Source organism: Anser cygnoides, chromosome 14 (genome assembly GCF_040182565.1).
Source record: "Anser cygnoides isolate HZ-2024a breed goose chromosome 14, Taihu_goose_T2T_genome, whole genome shotgun sequence".
Taxonomy (NCBI): Eukaryota; Metazoa; Chordata; class Aves; order Anseriformes; family Anatidae; genus Anser; species Anser cygnoides.
This window is the reverse complement of record NC_089886.1, coordinates 10,926,936-10,949,356: the sequence shown is the minus strand read 5'-3', so window position 1 is coordinate 10,949,356 and position 22,421 is coordinate 10,926,936. Positions and strand designations below refer to the sequence as shown.

Below are 22,421 nucleotides of genomic sequence, written 5' to 3'. Positions count from 1 at the left end.
CGATTTCTTCTGCAGTTCCTGTTGAAAATGATGGGAGCAGTGGAAAATACAGTGTAATAGCTGGTAATTAGAGTCAATTTTCTTCTTTGTCCAGCACATTCATACGCCCTCGTCCTTTCATGTGTTTTGTATCTCATGCTGTGAAGCCTCTGGATTGACTCCGCAAAGATTTAGTGCCTTGTGCATGACTTGTCCAGAGCTGACTGTAATTACCAGTGTGACTTGCGCTTTACTCACTACGGTTGTTTCTGTGCAATTAGCTGGTTTTGGAGGAAGGTGCTTGGTAAGAGTTGAGGAGAGACTTGAAGAAACAGGGGAGGCGTATTCCCTGCTCCTGCTTCGAGCAGTGCTCTGCGACATCCGCGGTCCCGGCACCGGTGAGTAGCCATCAGGGGACATGGTGCTGTTTGCCCTGCTGGCTCTCGGTGTCAGGATGGTGCCCACAGTGGGTGATGCCCCTTCCCTGGGGGGACCCCATTGCTTAACAGCAGCCCGTGAAGTGTCTGGTAGGCTGCTCACAGGAGAGTGCAGACTTGGCTTCGAGTGATCAATCCCCTGTCCTCCACTGCTTCTTCCCCTTTTCCATCTTTTTCTTTCTTCCTTCACCCCCATTTCAGGAATGAGAAAGGGAAAACAGACCTGAGGTTGCTTGGTGGGTTTAATTCTTCTGCACAGGTTTGTCCTTGTTAGGTTTGCTGCTCTAAAAATCTTCGCACCACAGGTTTACTACTTGCATGGCTTAATTTTGACTGTTTTGCCTACGCCTTTATAACTTGGATTTGTCCGTAACCTTATGTTTTATGACACATCTATTCAAATATGTAGCTTGAATTTCTACCAGGAAATGTAATTTTTGTGTTCATTCCTATTGGGAAATGGAGTTTTTCTTGTGGCATTCATTCCCCAATCTCCCTTCATTAAAAAGTCTAAAACTTAGTTTCAAGTATCAACAGATAGATGGACGTACATAGATAGATGTACGTGCACAACATCTGGTAAGATCATGCTTTCCCAGTCCCTCAGTCCCACAGCATCCTCGGATGTGTTACGCTACTCTGAATATTCTCAGGACTGTCCTAATGGATGTTTTCTTATGAAATCCTGATGTTCCTTCTTGTTACGAAAACTTGATTATTCAGTGAAATATTTCATTTGTAAGGCTGAAAATCTTTTACTACTGCCCAGGGACACTTTCTTTCCAAAATACTATTCTTGCCTTGCAAAAATGTAACCTTCTAAAGAAAAATATGGAAAACTAGCAATAAACAGATAAGATTCTGCTGTTTTCCCATTGTCGTGTAAGCCCGTGCTACTTAATATAACTTAGATTGTGTGAGTCTATGTGACAATGTAATTCAAACTGTCTGCTGCTTAGGTGCAATGCATTTTCCCCTTCCCCCTCCTCAGTTTCTGTTTTTCTGCACCTACCCTTTGTACCTTCTTCCAAACCCTATTGTAATTCTGCGTCTGGAAGGATTATGCCACAGATGGATGCAAAGAAAATGATTGGGATAAATTCTATCTAGATATTGATACCAAATTACAAAATACCTTATGAAGAAATTGGAGCAGCGTAGATTTAAAATGAGACTTGATTTAAAATGAGACTCATTTGATGATAAAGTACTATTCACTGATTTTGGGGAGGGAAGCCCTTGGGACTATTACTAAAAGGAACTTTATAGGTAGCAAACTGTTACTTTGCATTTCATTTGTCTTCAAAAAGTAATTTGTTAGTAATCAATCCTCAACCGCAAAGCAATTTTATAAAGAATATTTTTGATGATTAGTTCAATTTGTATAATACTCAGCTAGCTTCTCATGACTGTCTTCAAATAATTACTCTTTGCTGTTTCTCAAATTGTTCCTCCCCGAGAGGGTATCGTTTCCCCTGTTGAAGCTGTGCATGCCTACAGCTTAAGCAAGCTGAACGGGAACTGTGTGCCACGCTTTCCTTGCTGGCCTCTGCTTCTGCAAGGCTTGGTCTATCTTGTTTGATGGTGTATCGTTTCTGTCCTCTGCCCGTGGAGCCTGGCAGTCATCAAACCTCCCATTTCCACTGAGAGCAGTTTTTGAAAAATGTCTCTTCATTCCTGTTCAAACAGACTGTTTTGTTAATTTTCTGCCCTTTCTTTCGCACTTCTTTTGGGTGTTCCTGCGCTTTTCCCCACAGTTATTCAAAACCGTTCATCTCTCAACACTTAAACAGTTGTTTTCATCTCTTACATACTTAAAGAAAAAAAGGAAAATTATCATATCTTCCCACCTTCTCCCGATACTGTTGGCACTTCAACATTTTGATGTTCTCTGCTAATGTTTGCCCATATCTGGTCTAAACTCGTGCTCCAGGCTCAGCATGGTCCAGAGACCTCTATGCCAGTCTTCCCAGTGCTTGTTTCTTGATGCACAATGTTCTTGCTATGAGTCTGCAGAGGTGAAAGCACAGCAGGGCCCAATTCTTGCAGCTCCTGTACACAACTGCTTGCAAATGCACGATCAGCAGCGTTGGGCCTGCAGCCCCCAAACAGCATGCGAGTGGTCCCTAAGTCTCCTTCTGAGATCTGTGCTGCCAAGCCCTCCCCACCCTGGTGGATTAGGTGCCCGTGGGGATGTTTCCAATGCATGCTTTGGCCAAATTTGGATGTGTTTTCTGAGAAGAGCAGCAAAATTCTTATGCTACAAGCAACATATGCTTCTGTTTCAAAAGAAAAGGAAGAAATTCACTGCAGAGCATTTGCATGGATTTTAACGTAAGCCAAATGTTATTCCTCGCTTCGTTTTAAGGAATAGGTGAAAGATGCTTGAAAAAATGGGGTGAGAGGAAAGAAGCTGACGGGAGGATGACTGAAAGCAATGGGGATGTCTCCCCAGATGGTTATGTTGTAGCTCAGTTTGAGGAGGTAACTCCAGACTCTTAAAATGGACCAAATCCTGTGGTCTTAGAGGGTTGCCAGTTTGTTTAATAACAGGGAAGCAGGAAAATCAAATTCACATCTAGCGCAGAAGAGATCTACCTAGCCTTCTGTGGAGGGTGTCAGTTGCCTGATGTCTCATTTGGCTGTTGCGTTTGTATTATTTGATTTGACAGCCAGCCCCTTGGGGCAGAAATATTATCCAATTTGATTATCGAGTGTTACAGTTCATGGGTATATAAACTAGGAATTAGGAATGCTTTAGCTGGATGTTGGTATTTATTATGAGACTCTTCCATTACCAGCTGCTTCTGCTCATCTGGCCCGCCTCGAAAAGAGGCAGCAGTGCTCTGATCCGCAGCGATAGTGACATAGCAAATACAACAGCTGTTTAAAGAGTTCTACTTAGACATTTTTTGACATTCTGTGAAGAAACTGATTTAAATATCTGGATTTATCTGCATAAGCTCACTCAAAAGAAGCACAGATAACACTGATTCCACTGCTTTGACGGGAAGCTGCAGGGAGAGGAAACAAACCTTCACAATTCATGTTAAAAAATAGTCTGAGGACTGGAGAAATATGCCTTTTCTGAAAAATAAGACTTTGCAGTTTTTCAAGAGCTGAGGTTAGCAGGACAGGCAGGAGTTCCCTCCAGGATCCAGAGCTGTTCTTTACCTGGGAAGTGAAAGCACGTTGTGTGCGGCTGCTGATGGGGCAGAAACAGCCTACGTGCTTGTCTGGAAGTATTTTTAGGTCCCTTGAAGGCTTCGAGGGATGAAACAGTCTTATGAAGGACCCTTGACTGGGAAGGAGACTTGAGCAGTGCTTGGATTTTGCGTGTGTAGGAATGGCAGAAGTGTGGGCGCAGAGCACAGGCGAGGCTCTCTGTTTCTGCAGCCTGTTGTCTCCTCCTGCCCCGACCCCTGCTGTACCCCGGTGTGTCTTACACAGGCGTTTCTTCTTCCTTTGCATGCTGAGCCCTGGGAAGTTCATTTTGCAGCTGGTGATTATCAGGGCTTCTTATCTTCTTAGCTGTTGCTTCTGCTGTCATTAACCTCAATGGACCCTGGCAAGTCCTAAAAATGGTGTTTGGAGTTTGTGCTCAGCAGTAGGTGGGTCTGACTGAACCGGAGGGGAGCAGAAGCAGTGCGAGAGGCATCTTTCAGGTCGGGCATCCAGGAGGATAAAGAGCATCTGTAGTCTCTTTGCAAGCAAGCCCTCTGACCAGCCTAAGGAAAACATCTGCGAGGCCACAGGAATGGCCTGTGGTCGTTCCTCCCTGAGAAAGGCTGCTCTTAAGCGAGGTCCTGCAGCTTGTCAGCAACTTCTTAGCTCCGCTTCAGGATACACAGCACCACCTGGGTGTCTGTGAGCTGCTGCAGCAGGAACACCCGGAATTCTTTGGAGGTGTCGCTGATGTGCTGATCTTTGCCTTTTTTGAAAAGCAGACTGTTAATGGTCTTCATTTTTCCGTCTAAATAAATCTTCGGCCAAAAAATATCAACCATCACCATCTAATGAGAAGTGTGAGTTTCAATATTGCTTCAGCAAGAACATACCTCTTTGGCATTTATAAGGCAGTATTTCATATTTTCAAGCACGATATTAATAATTTGTTACTTCTGTTGAAGTGATGTAAGATGAAAAATTAATGGGGATGTTACCTTCTCTTCCAGATCTTGCAAGCTGTAGTGCCTCTGATGTACGTGGTCTTAAATGAAGTCAATGTTTTCTTTTTGAGCTCTCATTAACTTCAGAAGCGAGGAATAGAAAAGTGGCGTTATAAATACCTGACAAAGTGTTTTCAGGCTGCTAACATTTGTTTCAGTGCATTTTCTGTCGTTATCAACCTTATTTTAGGGAAAAAAAGTCCTTCGATGTAGTCCAAACCTTTGACCATAGAAGTTTGTGTAGTGATGTTTCTGTCTAGTGACCAAACCTTGAAGTGAAAAATGGGCCATTTGACACCTTTTTTACGTGTCTTGTGGCTTTTTGTATCCTTTCTGCTCCATCTATCAACACAGCTAAAAGAGATTAACATTTTTTCAGGAGGGTCTAAAGCTTTTTAAAGCTTTTAGGGGGTTCTTGAAACACTTGTGATAAATAGTAAACACACTAAAAACCTTTTTAAATATCAGCTCATGAAGCCAAGTTGTGTTTAAAGGCTCGGTACTGGGATGAGTGGCTCGCTAGAGTAGAAACGGCTTTAGCGGTGTTTATAGAGTCACTTCCTTCCACCATCCTTCTTTCCAGCTTGAGAAACTATCGCTGGGTTCCTCGTCACCGCTGCCTGTGTGGGCAGGGTTGGATCTCCAGGGGGAAGCTTTTTTGGGACTGTTAAGATCTCCGTGTCCCCCCTGCCATTCCTGTCTGGTGAAGAGCCATGTGTTCAGATGCTGTTTTGGGCAAAGATGGGAGCAGGGAGTGGGAAGGGGAGAGAAACGGCCTGGAGCAGCTTGTGCTGTGTTGCTGGGTACCCGGCATACGGGGCTCCTGCAGCAACCGCCGCCGTGCTCAGGGACTGCAAGAAGCGCCTTTAACCCGCTTTCATAATTAATGCTTGGGGAGGAGGAGAGGGCCCTGTGGGATAAATTAGCAGCCATTGAGTGTACATGCTAACAGATGTTAGCCTAAGTAAAATGGAAGAAAAGATGCCCACTGACCCAAATTTGTTGCGTTGTCACGTTTACTCTGTCTGAAATTTTCATGCTCTGCCTGCTAAGCCTTAATAAGGAAACAATTCCTCGTTCGAGTGTTTCACCACATATGTTTCTACAATTTCATAATATACTGCTTAATGCACGCACTCCTCCTTGGCTGGGCTGCCTCCTTTGCCATTGTTCTAGGCTGAACCATCCTCAGCTCCCAGCTTGCATGCGCTCAACCAAGGCTTGGGCTGTCAGCGGCGGGCTCTGCCAGGAAACTTGGTGTTTTGTAAACACTTAGGTTCGCTGCTCCGAAAGCTGTTAAATGGTCAGCGCTTCTCTGAAAAGCAAATGGAAGCAATCTCGTGGAAGCAATCCTGCGGAAACAAAAGGCAATAAATGTTTGTGGTCACTTGAAAGGGTTCTGTTTCAGAAGTTGATTATTGGTAGTTTCTGCATGAGATGCAGAATAACAGCTGGGGTGCCGCGTAATTGTCATTTGCTACTTTTGATTGTGATCTGATTTAGACGATGCGTTTGTATGGAAACTGCCATGACTTCTTTTTATAACCTGAAGAAGCCTTATGGATTCACGCAGTTGGAAATGTCACCTTGCCATCAGAAGTTCCTTTAAATACCCATTTTTCAATTAAGTCACAGCTTATTAAGCATGAATGTCATTCTGAGCTATGAGTTGAATCTGGCACTTCCGTGGTTGTAGCAAGTAGGACTGTATAAGGGGGCAAGCCGTAACCGTATGTGTTTTAGACTGCGAGAAGTTGAAATACGTTTTGCAACACCAGACGCTGATGGTCAGCCCCCAGGCACAACGCCTGCCGTTGGCTGCTGTTCTGAAAGCAGAGCTGAATGTGTCTGTGGCAGGAAAAGTCAAGGAAGGAATGGGAATATTTGAGTAAAATATTTTTGCAAAGCATTAGTTTATCTGAAACTAGTATTTCTAGTGTATTGAAACTTAATGTTCTCGGTCACATCCCTCGCCCTGCCACACAGACATTTGTATTAAAGAGCTGTAGTGAATTGCCGTAGGTATGGTTTGTAGCTAACTGGAGATACAGCGTAGGTCTAGATTAAGAATTGAGGAGTATTTAGACATGAGATTATTCTTTTATTGAAATCTGAACGCTGGAGTAAGATTGAGGAGAGACATAAGTTTTTTTTTTTATTAGCTATTGCCAACTCTGTGCCGGAAAAATAAGAGGGCCTGGAGAAAGGCAGTGTTCCTTGTTATCTCTGAGGACAGACGTGGGATGCAGGATGCCGGAGGTAATTCCTCATGTTTGTCCTGGGGCTCTCCGCTCCTTGCAGACGAACCAGGAGCGCCTGATAAGTGGCAGCTTTGCTCCGCGGGCCTTGATGCCGCGGCAGCTGCGGTGTCTTGCTTGTGTGAGCTTCTTTTGGCCTCGGTGCCACAGACATCGGGTGACAGACCAGGTCTGCTCGTGCTTCCCCGGCCTGGCAGCAGCTGCGGTCCCTCTGCTCTCCTGGGACTGCGAAGGCTCCTCATGGACAGCATGGGAGGGGACATCTCCCCAGCGGCACACGTGGTGGGATCCCTAATGGACTTCAGGTCTGGTAGCTTACCCGTCCCCCAGGAGCGTTTGGTATTCATCACCTCATTTTTATAATGCTTCCATGTTGATGCAGCTGCTTATTTTCAGCTGCAGACACCCTTAAATGGGGTTTAACTGTTGAAGGACATCTTGCTTCCTCTGGAGACGTTTAAACTATGTATTCAAGGTTTTGCGGTATCGAGCCGTGGTGAGAGCTGTTTTCGTGGTTTGTCATTGCTCTCTTCCCCATACTGTTGTCGCAGTGTCCCGTTTCAGCAAGGTCCCTGCTGCCAGGAATGGATTTAAGTAAGTGGGGTTTTAACTCTTGCAGGGAGAAATTCTTCCCCGTGTGCACTGAATTTTGTTCCCTTTGTTGTACTTCAGATAGTAATAAAAAGATAGTAATAAAAGCTTCTCTGTACCATCTCAGTGTTCTGCAGTTGGACAATTAATTTTTAGTCTCTGCTAAGTAATAAGTGCAAAATAATATTTGGAAAGTACAATTTTAATTTGTCTTTCTGTAGGACAGTAGAAGCCAGTTTCGTGTATTTGGTCTCCATCACAATGTTAAAATGCTGATTGAAGGTTCTCTTTGGAACTGGTCTCTTCCAGCTTTCTCACGTGAACCCCAACAGGAGAGCCCAAATGACAGACTTCTTCAGTCCCCAGGATCTGTTTTGGGCAGATACTAGCGACAGAGCCTCTCCTATACGTAGGAAAGAGGCATTCAAACATCTTGCTCCCAGGCACGTCTGGGCACTGTGCTCAGACAGGAGTTGAACTAACCCCTTGCTCACAGAAATGAGGCAGACAAACAGAGAGAAGGCTTTTAGCATGCTCTTGGCAGTGCTGTAATTTAGAGTGAGCAGGTAGTTTTAATCCGCCAACATTAGACCTAAGTGATTATCTTAACTGGCTATTACATAAACATAGCGGTAGTTAAAATAAAACAAACACTCTTATGTTTATTGTGAATGAAGTAACTACTTACTAAAGCTTGACAGATTCCTGGATTATTCTTCAGGGATTTGTCTTTGACGATTCTAGTCTTTGTGCATCTTATTTGCCTTTCCACACTTACTCTGAATTGAAACCATTTAAAAGCAGATAATGCAAAAAAATAATCCTTAGTCTCTTAAAACTCTGCATGTAATAGAGTATCCCATTTGCTGAGCAGAGAGCATTGCTGGCGGCACGGAGAGGAGATCCTGGTGCAGTGTTGTCTCCCTGCACCCTGGTGTGCGGATAATGGGCTTCTGCCTGCAGCGCTGCTGCTGCCGTAGAGAATTTCTGTGGGGTATGCGTCAGCCAGCCGGGTGCACATGGTGCAGGAGGAGGGATGCACTTCCCAGGAGCCTGGAGAGAAGTTGTGGGGTGCTCAGATGTGCAGGTGGAACCAGCAAGCATGAGGTCGCCCTTTGTTTTTACCTCTCAGAAAAAATTAACTTGAGCCCAGAGGGAGGAATGGGCTGTCCTGGAGAAGGTGGGTGAAAAAAGGATCAGGATTACCTGAAAGTAAACTTTCTGTTCTTAAAACCTAGACAGAATAACCAAGGTACGCTTGAGTAACTTTGTGCTGTTACCATTTTTTTTAACTTCTCTTCCTCTTTCTACTCCACAGTTGCTCTTGGTCGGAATCAACCCTTGAAAAAAGAGAAACCGAAATGGAAAAGTGATTACCCCATGACAGACGGACAGTTGCGCAGTAAGAGAGACGAGTTTTGGGACACAGCACCAGCTTTCGAAGGCCGCAAGGAGATTTGGGATGCCCTCAAGGCTGCTGCACACGCTTTCGAGAGCAATGACCATGAACTGGCACAAGCAATCATTGATGGTGCAAACATAACACTACCACATGGTAGGTTCATCTGAGATGGATGTGGCCAGTGAGAAGTGTAACAGGAGGTTAAGCAAATGAGGTTTTAACATCAAAATCAAATGAGGCAAGCAGTAGTCTCAAACACTGGTATTTCAGCATGTGCAGTGTCTTCTGTTTGGTGTTTCAAGGCAAAATTATGTTAGTATGTAGAGAAGAGTATGAAAAAACTTTCCCAGAAACTTGGTGCTGACAATTTGCATTAAGATTTTGTACAGGATGCACTGTAAGCACTTACCACTTCAGTTGTTTTCCCTTTCACTCTGTCATTCTGAATTCTGGTTTTTTTTTTTTTTTCAGGCTCTGTGCTTACTCTGTTCCTCAAAAATGAATCACTTCCCTTTATGCCAAATAGAAATACAGAAAATTAAAAAAAAAAAATGTTTTCATGGATTTATAGGCTCACTAATCTCAAGAGAAAATAGAAAGGGGGGATGAGGTGGATAAAAGAGGCTGTTCTTGGTGTCCCCTCTACCAGAAGGGAAGTGAAGAGGTTTATGCCAAGTAATGAACTACTTCCAGACACGTGGAACTGAATGCAGTATAAAAGACACTATGTATATGCTGACTCAGGTCTCCTGGGAAGAGAAAAAGGCTGATTTGGAAGATCTCACACCTTTCTTTCTGCGGTAACTGCTCTTCATGAGGTTGACTACTCATGTTGCCCCTTTTTTTTCTTCTTTCATTGTTGTGTTTAGGATCACAATTTCCTTAAGCAGTCACAGTTGATCACCTATTTCCTTTGGAAAGGGTGGATTTGGTGTCTTTTTTCCATACTGAAGTGTGGAACATTCCTAGTCGTTGTGGCTCAGGATGTTCTTTTTCCCACTCCTGTTCAGCTGTCAGTAGGATGTCACTAACATAGCTGAGAGGTGGAAAGTTTCAGTGCTGCAACATGACCTGTCTTTTCCGTAATTCATGGGCGGCCTATTGTAGTCCTCCAGATCATTGTTTGTTTTCAAGGAGGTTTGTGTTTTGCTGGTTTGACTGATAACGAGTGAGTTTTTGTCAAGGGCGGTTATGCATATGGAAATGGGTTTTGTCAATTATTTCCAGAACCTGCCAATGCCAAGGAAATCTCCGTGTTCCTCTTGTACAAACCTGCAACAGTTCTGTCGATATTCTAGTCCTAATCAATTGGAGAGAGAAAAGTAATTCCCCTGCTTATAAGCTAGTGTGATTTTTCAAAAGATAGAGACAGGAGTCAGGTTGTCTAATGTGGAACTGGTAACATTTTTGTGCCTCTGTTTGTCATACCATTTTTCTTTCCTTGCAGTGGTTCATAAAATTGGCCAGAATATGGAAATCCTAAATTACCTACTAGGTTTCTTGATTTTATGCATCAATACACATTTTATGTATCAATTTTAAATAGCACGTTATATTTACTGTGTCCAAAACCCAGAATATTCTCCTTCTAAATTGATAACGTTACTGAATTGTTGTCCTTCCAAAACATCTACACTGCTGAAAATATGAAGCAGCTGGATATTTAGGCATGTTATGAGCTAGTAGGAACTGCCTAAGTGGGAGGAGTCTGGCAAAATGGATTGGTGAAGATACTGATAATTTTAAGTTACCCCTCAAATGGAAATATTTCAGAAACAGTATTTGCGGACCTAAAATAGCCGCTGTATTGTCTTGCTTAGGTGGTGAAATAAAAATGGTAGAGGTCAGGAAGACTCGATGTTACAAGTGAGTTAAGATGAACAAAATGCAGATTACCTTCCACCATGGTTTCTTATGATGGATGTGAGCTGATCTCCAGATAGGATTTTAGCTTAGTATGAAGAATAACCTCCCTCTGCAGTTCACCCTTTGCAGTGAGGGTCTCATTCTGCTTATGACCATACACAAAAGACTGACGGAAACATAATTGTTTCAGTAAATGACAATCTGAGTCACAGAGCACGCTCTGGCAGAGAGAGGGATATTATTTGTATAACGCAATCATGGAATTTGACAAGACCCTGATAATGAACTATTCTGACAGCATCGGATTATGTATTCAGTTTAAGTGTTGCACAAGTATACATACGAAGAACACTTGCAGGGAAATGTTAAATTTATAGCTTCAAGTCATGCTAAGAAGCTGCTCAACGTGTTAGGTCCCTGCTTCCTCTGGTTAGAATGGCACAACAACTCGTCGTTGCAGAGGAGGGTTTTGGAGCAGTTCAAGTCTGCTGGGAAGAGGGGGTCTTTGGGTTCTGAGATGGAGTCACTTGTGTGTCCGTGCACTTTCCTTAGCAGGAGAGAGGATATGCTATGTATACTTCTGACACTACCTCATCTTGAAAATAGTGTTTCTTAGTTTCTTGAATAGCAGTTTACTAATCCCATTCAGAGTTTCAGACTTTAACTCCCAGACTTTAAGTTTCTGGTTGCAAGCAAAAATGTGAAACTGGGCAGATAACTCACATTTCTCCTCTCTGGGCAGTCTGAGGAATTTAGGATGAATGCCCTGCCCTAGAAATTAGCCCTTTCAATGACTCTGAGTGTAATACTTGAGGGGGAAGAAGTATGTGCACTGTGAAATTCTGGCTTTTCGGCAGAGAATTTGCTCAGGGTACTGCCTACTACTGGCAGACTGTGGCCTGCTTTTTGAGGCCCACATATGGAATATTCAGAATATTTCAGAAATAAGCTGGGAATCAAGCTTGTATCAGAGCCTCTGTTGCCTAGGCAGGCCTGGCCTTTGGTCAGATTCCAAATAGAATATTTTGAGTGTTTATCCGGAATCTTGAGTTGAGTGCAGTGATTTTTTTGTACCCACAAAACTGAGTTACTCGCTCTTTATCCATCTTTCTGCTGGTGACACTTGTCTTGTGCATCAACTGCTTGCATGGTTCTCAATGTTGTGTGACCTTTCCACTACAGAGAAAGCCACTTCATTTAGAAACTCAAGCATTGTTAGTGTCATGCGTGAATAGATTATGAATAAAACCCTTTCATCTGTGGGCTCGGTAGCGCCTGTTATCAGCAAGCTGAGCTTATCCCCAGGCAGGTAGAACAAACAAACTGTCCTTGTTCCAAGTGACACCAAAAACCTCCACATTTTTGTTTACAAAAACCTCAGATTGGGTGAAATTCAAAAAGAGGGGAAGCTAGCTGTTAAGTAATCTGACTGCTTGCATATGCATTAAATACTGAATCCTGTGTGTACCTGAGTGGTGCCACCACCTAGATTTACATGTGTGCTTGCCAGCAGTGCAGAGCTCTTCCCAGCAGCTGCAGCTCTGCCCCCCTGGGGTGGACTGCTCCTTGCACTGACACTGGAGCATGGCAGGTGCCACCTGTGTCACCGCTCGCATCCAGCTTTTGTACCCTTTTTTATTTTCTACAGCAGTTTACTTGTCTGTGCAGCAAATACACATCCAGTTCAGGCTGTCTGTCCCTCATGGTTAGCATGAGAATTGACTGCTTGCAGAGCCTCCTGAAATAACACACACAAATGCCCACGCACGGTTTTGTCGTCTGGTCCACAACAAGCCCTGGTAGGAGCTGCTCCGGATTGCCAATGTGGCTCCTTGGAGCTTAGGCTTTGCTCCTTCAGGTAGGAGGAAAAAAGGAGGTTTACTGATTAGGCTGTGCATGAAAACACTGTTTCCTCAAAGCAAGAAAGCATTTAGTAAGATGAAGTGTAGAAATCATGTCAAGATTTTTTCTAAATAAATAGCTTGATGGCGTAGTTCTGGTAATTCTGGCCATGAAAGCTGCTATTTGTGGTGGGATTTTTTTTTTTTTGACAGACAAGGATGGGACATCCTCCTTTGATTTCATAGCTCACCAAAGAGCCTCAATTCCAAAGGGAAACTGTGTTATAAGCATCAACTAAGATAAATTTCTTTAGTGGAAATACAGAGTGATGCAGTACGTTAACGTGAGACTGTGGCATTTCCTCTCATTTCTTTTGTGTGAGCACAACCAAGGCTTTAAAAAAAAACCCACAACAGAATAACATAGCCAAACACCTACATTTTAGCTGTCCCTGTGTGGTGGGCTTGCATGCAACTGTGTATTGCTTACAAAATTAAACCTTTGGGAAGTGGAGGAGTGGGAAGAAGGGTCTGGGGATTAAGGAGTGGCAGAGGTTTGCAGGTAAAGATACTGGCCTGGCTGATGCTGCAAATATAAAATTGCTATTTCATTCTGAAAACCTGTAGGGAAGTGAGGAAAAATGCATCTCTCTTTACTGTTGCCTTCAGCCAGATATCTTCCCTGTCTAACCTGAGTGAGAAAAAATCTAACCAATGTAATTTTTCTAATGGATGCCTTTTGCTGTCTTCTGCAGTTAAAAATAGCATGTAAGTATTAAATAAATAAATAAGCTTGTGGGATGGGCTTAGCACTTCTCATCTATCTTGGGTGCCTCTGTGGGATGTACTTAAAAATAGAAATAACGTTCTCACCAATTTACATGTTTTTCTGATGTCTTAAAGTAGCACATCCTCAATACTTTATTAATGAGTCCATTTAAATTTAATGAACACTTTTTGCATACTTCTTAGCTACTAAGAACAAAATGTTGGAGTGTGTAGTATTTTATTAGGGTCTGCACCAAACGCTAGTGCTGAGCTGAACTTGTCCTGGAAGCAGTTAATTTTAATTGGAATCTCTCTGGGGTTAAGTGGAGTTTTAAAATTTCAGGATAGACACTTAATCCACTGTAGCATAGTTACCAGTGTATTGAATTTATCTCGTTTAATACTATTTGAACGATAAAAGGGCCTCTCTGTTAAGCCTGATGGCTTTGTGCTCAGGAGCAGCCAACTTCTCTGTGCCTTAAAATACAGCTACTGTAGCTCGCAGCGAGCTTTTTCAGTGAGCAGTCTTGCAGCGTTGGCTTTTTGTGTGTAAGCAGAGCTGTCACATTTACTGTGTGTAACACTCGAGATCATGAAAAGTGGGGAGGTGAATATTTACCTTAAATGCTGGGGAAAAGTAAGTGAAATTACTCAAATGTTCTAGCAATGGGTAGAGCGTTTTCTACTGCTTCAGGTGAAATATTCATCAGAAGACCATAAAAAAAAAGACAGCCCAAACCAACAATGGTAATGTAAAGGAAGCGTGCCTGTTCTGTTTACCCCCACCCTGATTCAAACACAAATATCTGACTCTGGCAAAACTATTTTTCCCCCAGTTGAGCTGTAATTACACATCACGCTGTGGTACTTGCTGCCTCTGGGCTGAGGGCTGCCTGCACTAAAGCTCAGCTCTTAATGTTTGTGCCTCAAGTCCTGCATCCCTCTGAGCACTGTCTCTCGTTTGGGTGCGTCTGGATTTCCAAGGCTTCCATCACCTGAAAGGATGCATTTAATGGCTTAATGTATGTTGTCCTTTAGTGCTCACTGCACCTTGGTGCACTACATCAGGAGATGGGGACCGGGATTCAGCAGAGCATCAGGATGCGTCTACTCCTCACTAATTTTTTGTTTGCTTGAAGTATGTAACTAGTACTAGGAGAACACTTACAGGTTTTAGTTTCTAAAGAAAGTTACCCTCTACAGTGTCGAAAACTCCGTTTCTGTTTGCAAATGAAGGTTTTCACACTGTTACAGAAGACCTTGAGAGTGCAAGGTGTAGAGGAGAGAGGGTGATAGTTAAACACGATCAAACAGCGCATGACACTGGGTAAGTGGGAGAGAAGCCCACAGCCTGGGTGTGTTTGGCAGGATGTCAGGGTTGCTTTTAGCATTGATTGCATTCGTTGTGCAGAAAGTCCCGAGGAGGTTGTTATACTACTTAAGTAAATCACTGGGAGTGTTGGAAAACTTCTGCTCCCTGCTGCAGTTGTTATTTCACCTTCGCTTACTGGTCTTGGTGTAAATCAGAAGGAGAACTGAAGCTCTTTTGGAAATGAAAGCTGCATCTGTGCTCAGAAGTGTTGGACAGGCACACAGGGTGTTGATGTTGGATATCTGTGTGCTTTTTAGCTGTTTATGGCTGACATGCTATTTTTGTGTTAGCTTCATTAGAATTGTGCTATTTTACCTTCATTCAGATGACAATATTACCTTGTTTCTGTCCTGAGATGATTCTGATGTTTGGGGAAGTTTCGGGCAGATAGACTTTGCCTTGCTTTGTAGAAGAGAATTAAGTAGTTATGAGAAGTTTTTATATCAAGATCACACTGGTACATAAAAACACATTTTGCTTAAAGCAGTTATCCCCAGCATGTTTGACTGGGTGGACAGCACGGTCTATACTGGCAGTAAAAACAAACCACAAGCAAAATACCATTTCCTTCTTCCTTGCAGGGCCAAGAAGCCCAGTAGTGACGGGAATGCGGATCTGTATATGCCATCAGTACTAATTAGACATCCCAGCCAGCCTAGTCCTTGCTCATAAGGAGAGAGGAGGCTGTAAAGACCATCCCTTACACAACAAAACAGACCAAGGTTGCATATGGCTTGGAGTGAGGGAGGGGAGGGAGTCACAGTAGCTTATTTTTGTAGTAACAGTAATTAAGGATGAAAATAATGTTCAGTGCTTTTATTGAAAAAGAACCAGACAACTCTCTGTCCTAGAGATGGTAAGTTAGCACCCGAGAGCAAGCATCCTCTTAGGGTTTTGTCAGCCCTTGGTGCCTGAGCCACTTGGCATTAAAGATATTACATATCACAGACATATGAACTCATTTGCATTAAAGCCAGATCCTTTATCAGAAGAAGGTTTCTGGTATACAGGAGAGAAATCGGACTTTTTTTCCCCTAAGTGGGGCTGAAGCATCGTCTGTAGTTCAAATGATCAGGTATGAATCTTATTCTGCTGTAGATCTTGCGCATCACGTCCTAGAAATTACATCTACTGTGGTGTCTTACCTATTAATGGGGAACATCTGCTAAACTCTTTCTTCCTTTGTGAAGACTCCTGTGCCACACGCCTGACCTTTCCTAACATCCAAGGGGTGCTGCACGGGGATGCCAGTGGTGGGGTGCTACTGTAAGAGAGCTTCCTGCAAAGGGCCCTACATATCCATCTCTTGGGAGCCCGGAAAAATCAGGCTAAAACTGTAATCACTAAAAGTGAGTTGCTAGACAAAGACGGGAGAGGAAGTAGTAGAAGGTAGTCAATAAGCTCAGGAGTTGGTCTTTAAATTTGTACAGTAGTTCAGAAGTATCCACTGCAAAATTGTATAGTAGATCTTTAACACTAAGCACTTAAGATACGTCTCACTTAAAATAAGTAGCTACAAAAGTGGAACTCTAATTTTTGCAATGCTTTGTGTGTGATAGCTATATTCGATTTATTAACTGTTGTGTTGATGAATCTATAGTTGCAAAAATCTATACAGTACATTTCACAGTGGCACCTTTAGTGTTTTAAATTTCATCTGCTGCTGCCTGTTCAGCTGTAAAATCCTTGTGGGTTTTTTCCACCCTTGCCTGCAAGCTGCTGTATCCAGTGCTGGTGGGTTCAGAAGATAGAAATTGCTTTCTCAGTATCTTGTTTGTCTGAAGAGATTTTTAATTGTCATTAAGAAAATATTTTTTTTTTTTAGTGTATTATATTGTCTACATTCAAACATAAAAATCATGATGAACCATGTGCTTTTCTGTCTGGATACAGAATCCTTGGTCAGGTTTTTCTAATGTCTGTTTAAAACGATAGTGAATGATATTTATAGTGACTCTAGCTGTCTAATTTTAGACTTCAGCAGAGTTATGAAAGCTTTGGGAGGTCTGACTGTGAAAGCATATCTGTCAATATGATCAGCAGTAGTACTGAGATGAGCATGCAGGCCATAAAAGTTAAGGAAACTTGAAAATCTTTCTGTCATAGATATCATAAAATTTACAACAGAGGCTACTTAATTATTTTTGTATGAAGATCTGCCAAGCAGAAAACAGTTCTTAGTTCGGGAGGAGGTTTTTCTCTTTTGTTCTTTCTTCAGTTAAAAAAAAAAACACGCCACCACCAAACAAGGGTGAGGAATTAAAACCAACAAGTGCTGGTGTATTGCAAGGACGCAGTCTGGCTGCTGCTAGCGCCGAGGACCTAAGTATGTATTAGGAGAGCGCTCGTTGTATGTCAGTGTTTCTTCTACCCATCGGTGTCTATTTTTAAAAGTTGTTGACATCAAGTTCCTCCCTTAGGCTTATCTTTGCTGAAATGGTTAGTGAATAAATACACTGAGTCCAGCTTTTACTAAAACTGCACCCAGACTGCGTTAATAGCATCGTGCCTGCGAGCAGTGCCGATAGATGTTTGAAGAAGGCTGGCACGCTTCGGGGAGAGCCACAGCTCGGCTTTGGTGGTGCCTCCCACAGGTTTCGACCACTGGGTGCTGCGGTCTAGGTGTCGCTTTACTCTGGGGCACTGACACAGCGCAGGGGTGTGACAAGTGTGAACAGGAGTGCCACCGCCAAGTTGCTCCATCCGCAGCCAGGCGGGCACCAGCTCCTCGCATGTTCGGCATCCTCTTCAGGGAGCGCCTCTGAGCCCACTCCTGTCGCCCTCTCTGTCCTCCCAGAGTACTGCCTGCTGGTGTGAAGCATCAGAAATGCTCAGGCATAGTAATTGCTTTTTTCTTAGGAGACTTCTTCTAAATCAGGGATCTTCAACCAGTGTCCCCCAGGCTGTGCACGCCCTGCTCAGACACCAAATTCAGCCTGCTGCAACCCGTGCCCTGGGGCTGTTTGGTGGCAGCTCCTCCTCTACCGCCTCTTGTTTCCCTGCTTCCTGGCATCTCCTTCCTCTGTCACAGAGCCAGTAGACCTGGCAAGGTGTTTTCTTCCATTTGTGAAATGCCTTTTTCCAGGAAGGTGCGTGTGCAAGCAGTGCTGGGAAAGTGGATGTGCTGTGCCTATGCTGCAGCCCTTTGCATGAGCAAAGTCCTTAAAAATGTAAGACTTGAGTCAGGGAGGATCCCTCAGCTCTGTAGTTGCCATTGTTTAAGACCAGCCAGATATTTAGGAGGTCTAACAAGTTGTCTGGTGAAAGGGAGAGAATTGTTTAATTTTTGCCCTGGATCCATGTGACAAATGTTACCTTTTTAAAGACAAATGTATCTTTTTAAATAAAAAGACAAAAGTAAATCACTACACCAATGATGTTACCTTTTTACTGTCCTTTGGAAAAGGAATTAAATGTAGATGCAAACTATGAAATGTTTAAATGATTTTCAAAGCCTTGCTTTGCGTTCTTTTCTACCACTTTGTGGTCATTTAAAAGCAGTAAGTCCATAAACCTCACTACATGACTGTGTTGCACAATTGGCAGCTTCAGCTGATTTTATTCTTCTTTTTAAACTAAAACTTTGAGGAGGAGTTAGCATACAAAAATGAGTGAGAATACAGCTCTTCCTGGCTGAAAATACAGCACGTTATTTCAGTTCCTGGATGCTTAAAGAAATGCATTTGTTTACCTTCACACTGAAAAGGGGCAGATTTGTAGCATTAATTTATAGACTATAGTGCAGCAGAAACATCTTTCCTAGTAACCACTTCAGAGCTGGTAGTAGAAAGCTTTGGAGAAACCTTTGATTTGATTTTTGTGTTTAAGTGGAGCTCTGAATGCTTAAGCTCTTGAGTACTTTACCTATTTCCCTTTTGAAAGCCTTCTAGCTGAGAGGGGCAGGGAGATAATGTGAATAACGCAATCCAGCATTGACCTGGAATCTCACAGCCGATTGTTTCTACTCTTGAGATGTGTTTTCTCCTGTGTTTGCTTCAGTTTTTACTCCAGAAAGACCCATTCAAAGTGGAGTGTTACTGGGAAGGTGGCTGTAAGGTATAAAACAAACTGAGGTAGAGAGCCTTGGTTTTTATGTGAAGTGGTATAAAAGATTGCTTTCCTAAATAGTAGAGCTAGACTTTTTTTATACAGTTGTTTAGATTGCTTTTACTGGAATCAGAAGATGGATGCAGGGAAGCATGGAAGCAGTACTGCACAGCAAGATGGGGCTGCTTGTTTGCCATGTTCCCATCTTTAGAGCTGTTGACACTTCGGGGGGGGGGGGGGGGGGGGGAGAGTGTGTATTTTAGCAGGGCAAGCACCAAGAACTGATTACTTTGGTGGGGTGTGTGTTGGTGTTCATAGTTTACTACAGGTATGGGAGGCAGCGTGGAAGAAAGCAGAACATGCATTTTCTCAGTTCAAGAGAGCAAGGAGTTGGCTTCCCAACACAGATCGTGGCTGTGGACCATGAAAGCTTTAAGCAGCGGAGCAAGACTAAGCAGGTTGCTTGCTTTCCTTTATGTAACCTCCTTTTTCCCCCCCCCCAGTACATCTGTTCCTGGGGCCGCGGGATGGTGAGTGGGGTCATGGAACATCTCTAGGTTTAAATGTCCTTTGCCACAACCTCAGGTTGCTTTTGGCATTGATCAGCTCCCAAGTCCAGTTCTTGATGTAGCTGCAAGCACCTATAGCAGAGCAGCTCGATGGGTGATGCAGGAGCTGGGAGTCAGGCAACTGCTAGGATAGTTTTGCTGCTTAGAAAAGTATCCATCCATCTACAGCCTCAAAAGTGGATGGGGAAGGGATCGTTTATGAAGGACCTTTACTTTTACAACTAGCAGCTTCTGTGCATTTTGGACAAGTATGTACACCAGCACTGATTTAAAACGCAATGCGCTGCAGAGGAACCTTGGTCCGCCACATAACAAAGTGATTCTTAACAGCATCGTTAAATGCATTGATCATTTCCATCCCCTCTGCTGGGGAGTTGTAAGCTGGGTGTGACGCCAGGTTTCTGAAGAGCTCTGGGATGTATCCCCTGTGTCCTGGGAGGACAGTGTTCTACTGTGGTGCGATTAGAGGTGAGAGGCAGAGATACTTGGAGAGGTGCTTTGATTATCATCCATTGCTAGGCTGTCACTGTGCAGCTTGTGGCCAAACCAAAACCATATGTTTATATAGTATCATTCATTAGAGAAATGCTCGTAAAAGTGAGCTCTTCAAGAGATTCCCTGGCTGAAAACTAGGGAAATGCCAATAAATTCTTTTGTAATTGGCAAATTCCATTTGAGAAGGATGCATCTAGAGTGCCTACTGCACAGTGCTCCAAAGTGTGCATGTTTCTTTACTTTTTGAGGAAGGAAATAACAGCTAGACTAACATTTGGCCAATTTACTGTTTTTTTCTGTATTGCAACCACTTTGCATAGCATGTAGTGGAAAGCTCAACAGAGTTTTGTGAGAGGAGAATGACAGGAAATGACAATAGCTGATCAATGAGTCAAATAATGGTAACTGTTTGAATTGGATCTGTATATTGCTACTGCAGGTACTTTTATTTCAGTGGTGCACCCCTTTTTATTTTTATTATGTTTTCATCAGATTTCTAGATGTTGTGGATGCCCCATCCCTGGAATTGGTCAAAGCCAGGCTGGATGGGGCTTTGGGCAACCTGATCTAGTGGGTGGCATCCCTGCCCATGGCAGGGGGCTGGAACTGGGTGATCTTTAAGGTCCCTTCCAACCCAAACCATTCTATGGTTCCTTTTAGCCTTCATGAGTGCTCATGGCACTGTGGTGTGTCTGTAGCAGCTTTCTGAGGAATCGTGTGTTTTCAGTAGGAACTGTACAACTCTCACTGCTGCCCCTGGTGAAGCGTCTTGGTGCCAGTAAAGGACACATTACTGCTGTGCAGGCTGGAATGGGTACTTGGCAGGACTCCTAACCTTGAAACAGAGTGTATTTTCTCAAAAACCTCTTGAGTCCTGATGATCAGCAGCTAAGATAATGCTGTCTGACATTACTGCTGTGATTAATGTTTTTAAAATAGATGCACAGTATCCTTTCTGAGGGATGCTGGATTTCCATGTTTTCCTCAAATGGAATATTGAATCAAGCCATCAGGATGTAAAGCAGTTGTGGCTGACTGAAATAGTTACATATCTAAGTGCAGGTTAGAAAGCATCAACCCTTCAAGTAAAAACCCACTTATGGCTACATCCTACAGTTGTTTTCTTTAAATATTTTTAACTTCTGCTCTTGTTTTTGAAAGGTATTTTGAGGAGCTTCGTCAACATAATTGCTTGGACTCTTCTCAAGTCTCTTCCCCTGGTAGCATATGCCTGTCTGTTTTCTGTCTTTGGTTTCAGTTTGCCTTTTCTGCTGCGGTAAGGACGACTGTACAGCACTGTTCTCAAAACTGCAATTTTTTGTACCATTAACACGTGGCCAGGAAAGTGCAGCTAACTCCTTTAAGAGGAAGAAGAAAAAAAAAGACTGACTGTACATGATGGCCATTAAACGCTCAAAATAAAATTGGCCTCGTGATGAAAAAATGCCTCAAATTAATTTCAGATGAATCATTTAGGTTGAAAAATACCTCAAAGATCATCAAGTCTAACCATGTAGCAACGAATGAGCTGCAGACTGCTTGTTGATGGTGTGTTGCAGATCTTCCAGATAGGAGTATGTCTGCCTTAGGTGAAAAATAATCCTTCGGCGTCTGGTGGTGACCAGGACATGTCGTGTAGTTTATTAGATACTCCACAGTGGACTTCTACCACCTCCTTGACTGCTTACAACAGTGAAACTAAGTATCTGCTTAATCTGCCTTGCTGTCTGCTAGTAAAATGAGAAAAAGAATTATGAAGTGTTTAAAATGTATTCCTCATAGAAAATGTCAGTGCAAGCCAGTGAGAGCCATCTAGGAGCTGCCTTTGCTCTGCACAGGTGGTCTTCAAAGGTGGTATTGTTCCTGTAATTGATAGAGACGTTTTCCCCCCAAACTGGTGCACCCGAAGCACTGTCTATTAGGAGGCTCGGGTAGATAAATGAGGGCTCAGCAAGGCCTTAGGTGCCTCACTTGCTCCCTGCCCATGGGTGCACTCTGCTCTTCCTCCGTGATCTTGAGTGGGTAGTGGTCAGGATATCTGTCATCTTTCTCTATTTTGACTTCACATACCTGAATAAGACAATGATGGTATCTCTTCTACAAGACCAAGGCAAGATAGTTATGTTCAGAAGTGTCTGAGTTGTGGGAGATGGTTTCTTTTGGGGTCAGGTGATGACTAAGGAGAAGTCCTCCATGGTGTGCTTTACAGAGCCGCACGGTACTCACGAGTCTGCAAGCGACCCAAAAGGAGTTGTGTTAGTACTCTGAATCTTCCATATTGTCTTTCAATAGACACTTTGAGGTGGTAACTTTAAGTCATTACAGGGGTTCAGTGAGTATTACAGAACAGATTTACCACTGGAAATGGAAGAGAGAACTCCCCGGTTCCTGGATATCTTGCGCTGCCCAGTGCTTTGCAGGTTTACCAGGCTGGTAAGCAAAGGAGTGTTGAAGCCTCATGAAAGCGTGTGATAGACACTGGCTTCATCTGGTGAAATACGGATTTACTAGTAAGGAGAAAAAGTACTAATTTCTAAGTAATTTCATTGTGCAGAAAAAAATAAATCACAGGCCTGTCTTTAGTTGTTCTGTAGCAATCAAGTTTTTGTAGATTACAGCTGCAGCCA

General features: G+C 43.2%; 1 protein-coding gene across 2 annotated transcripts in view; it reads left to right on the top strand.

Annotated features, from left to right (window-relative positions):
* Nucleotides 1–22,421, top strand: part of UBTD2 (ubiquitin domain containing 2) — a 54,478-nt gene that overhangs the window by 21,744 nt on the left and 10,313 nt on the right. For both annotated transcript variants that reach the window (XM_048080408.2, XM_048080407.2), the window contains exon 2: nt 8,753–8,989. In XM_048080408.2, coding sequence (XP_047936365.1) covers nt 8,753–8,989 — 237 coding nt within the window. The remainder of the gene's footprint in view (nt 1–8,752; nt 8,990–22,421) is intronic.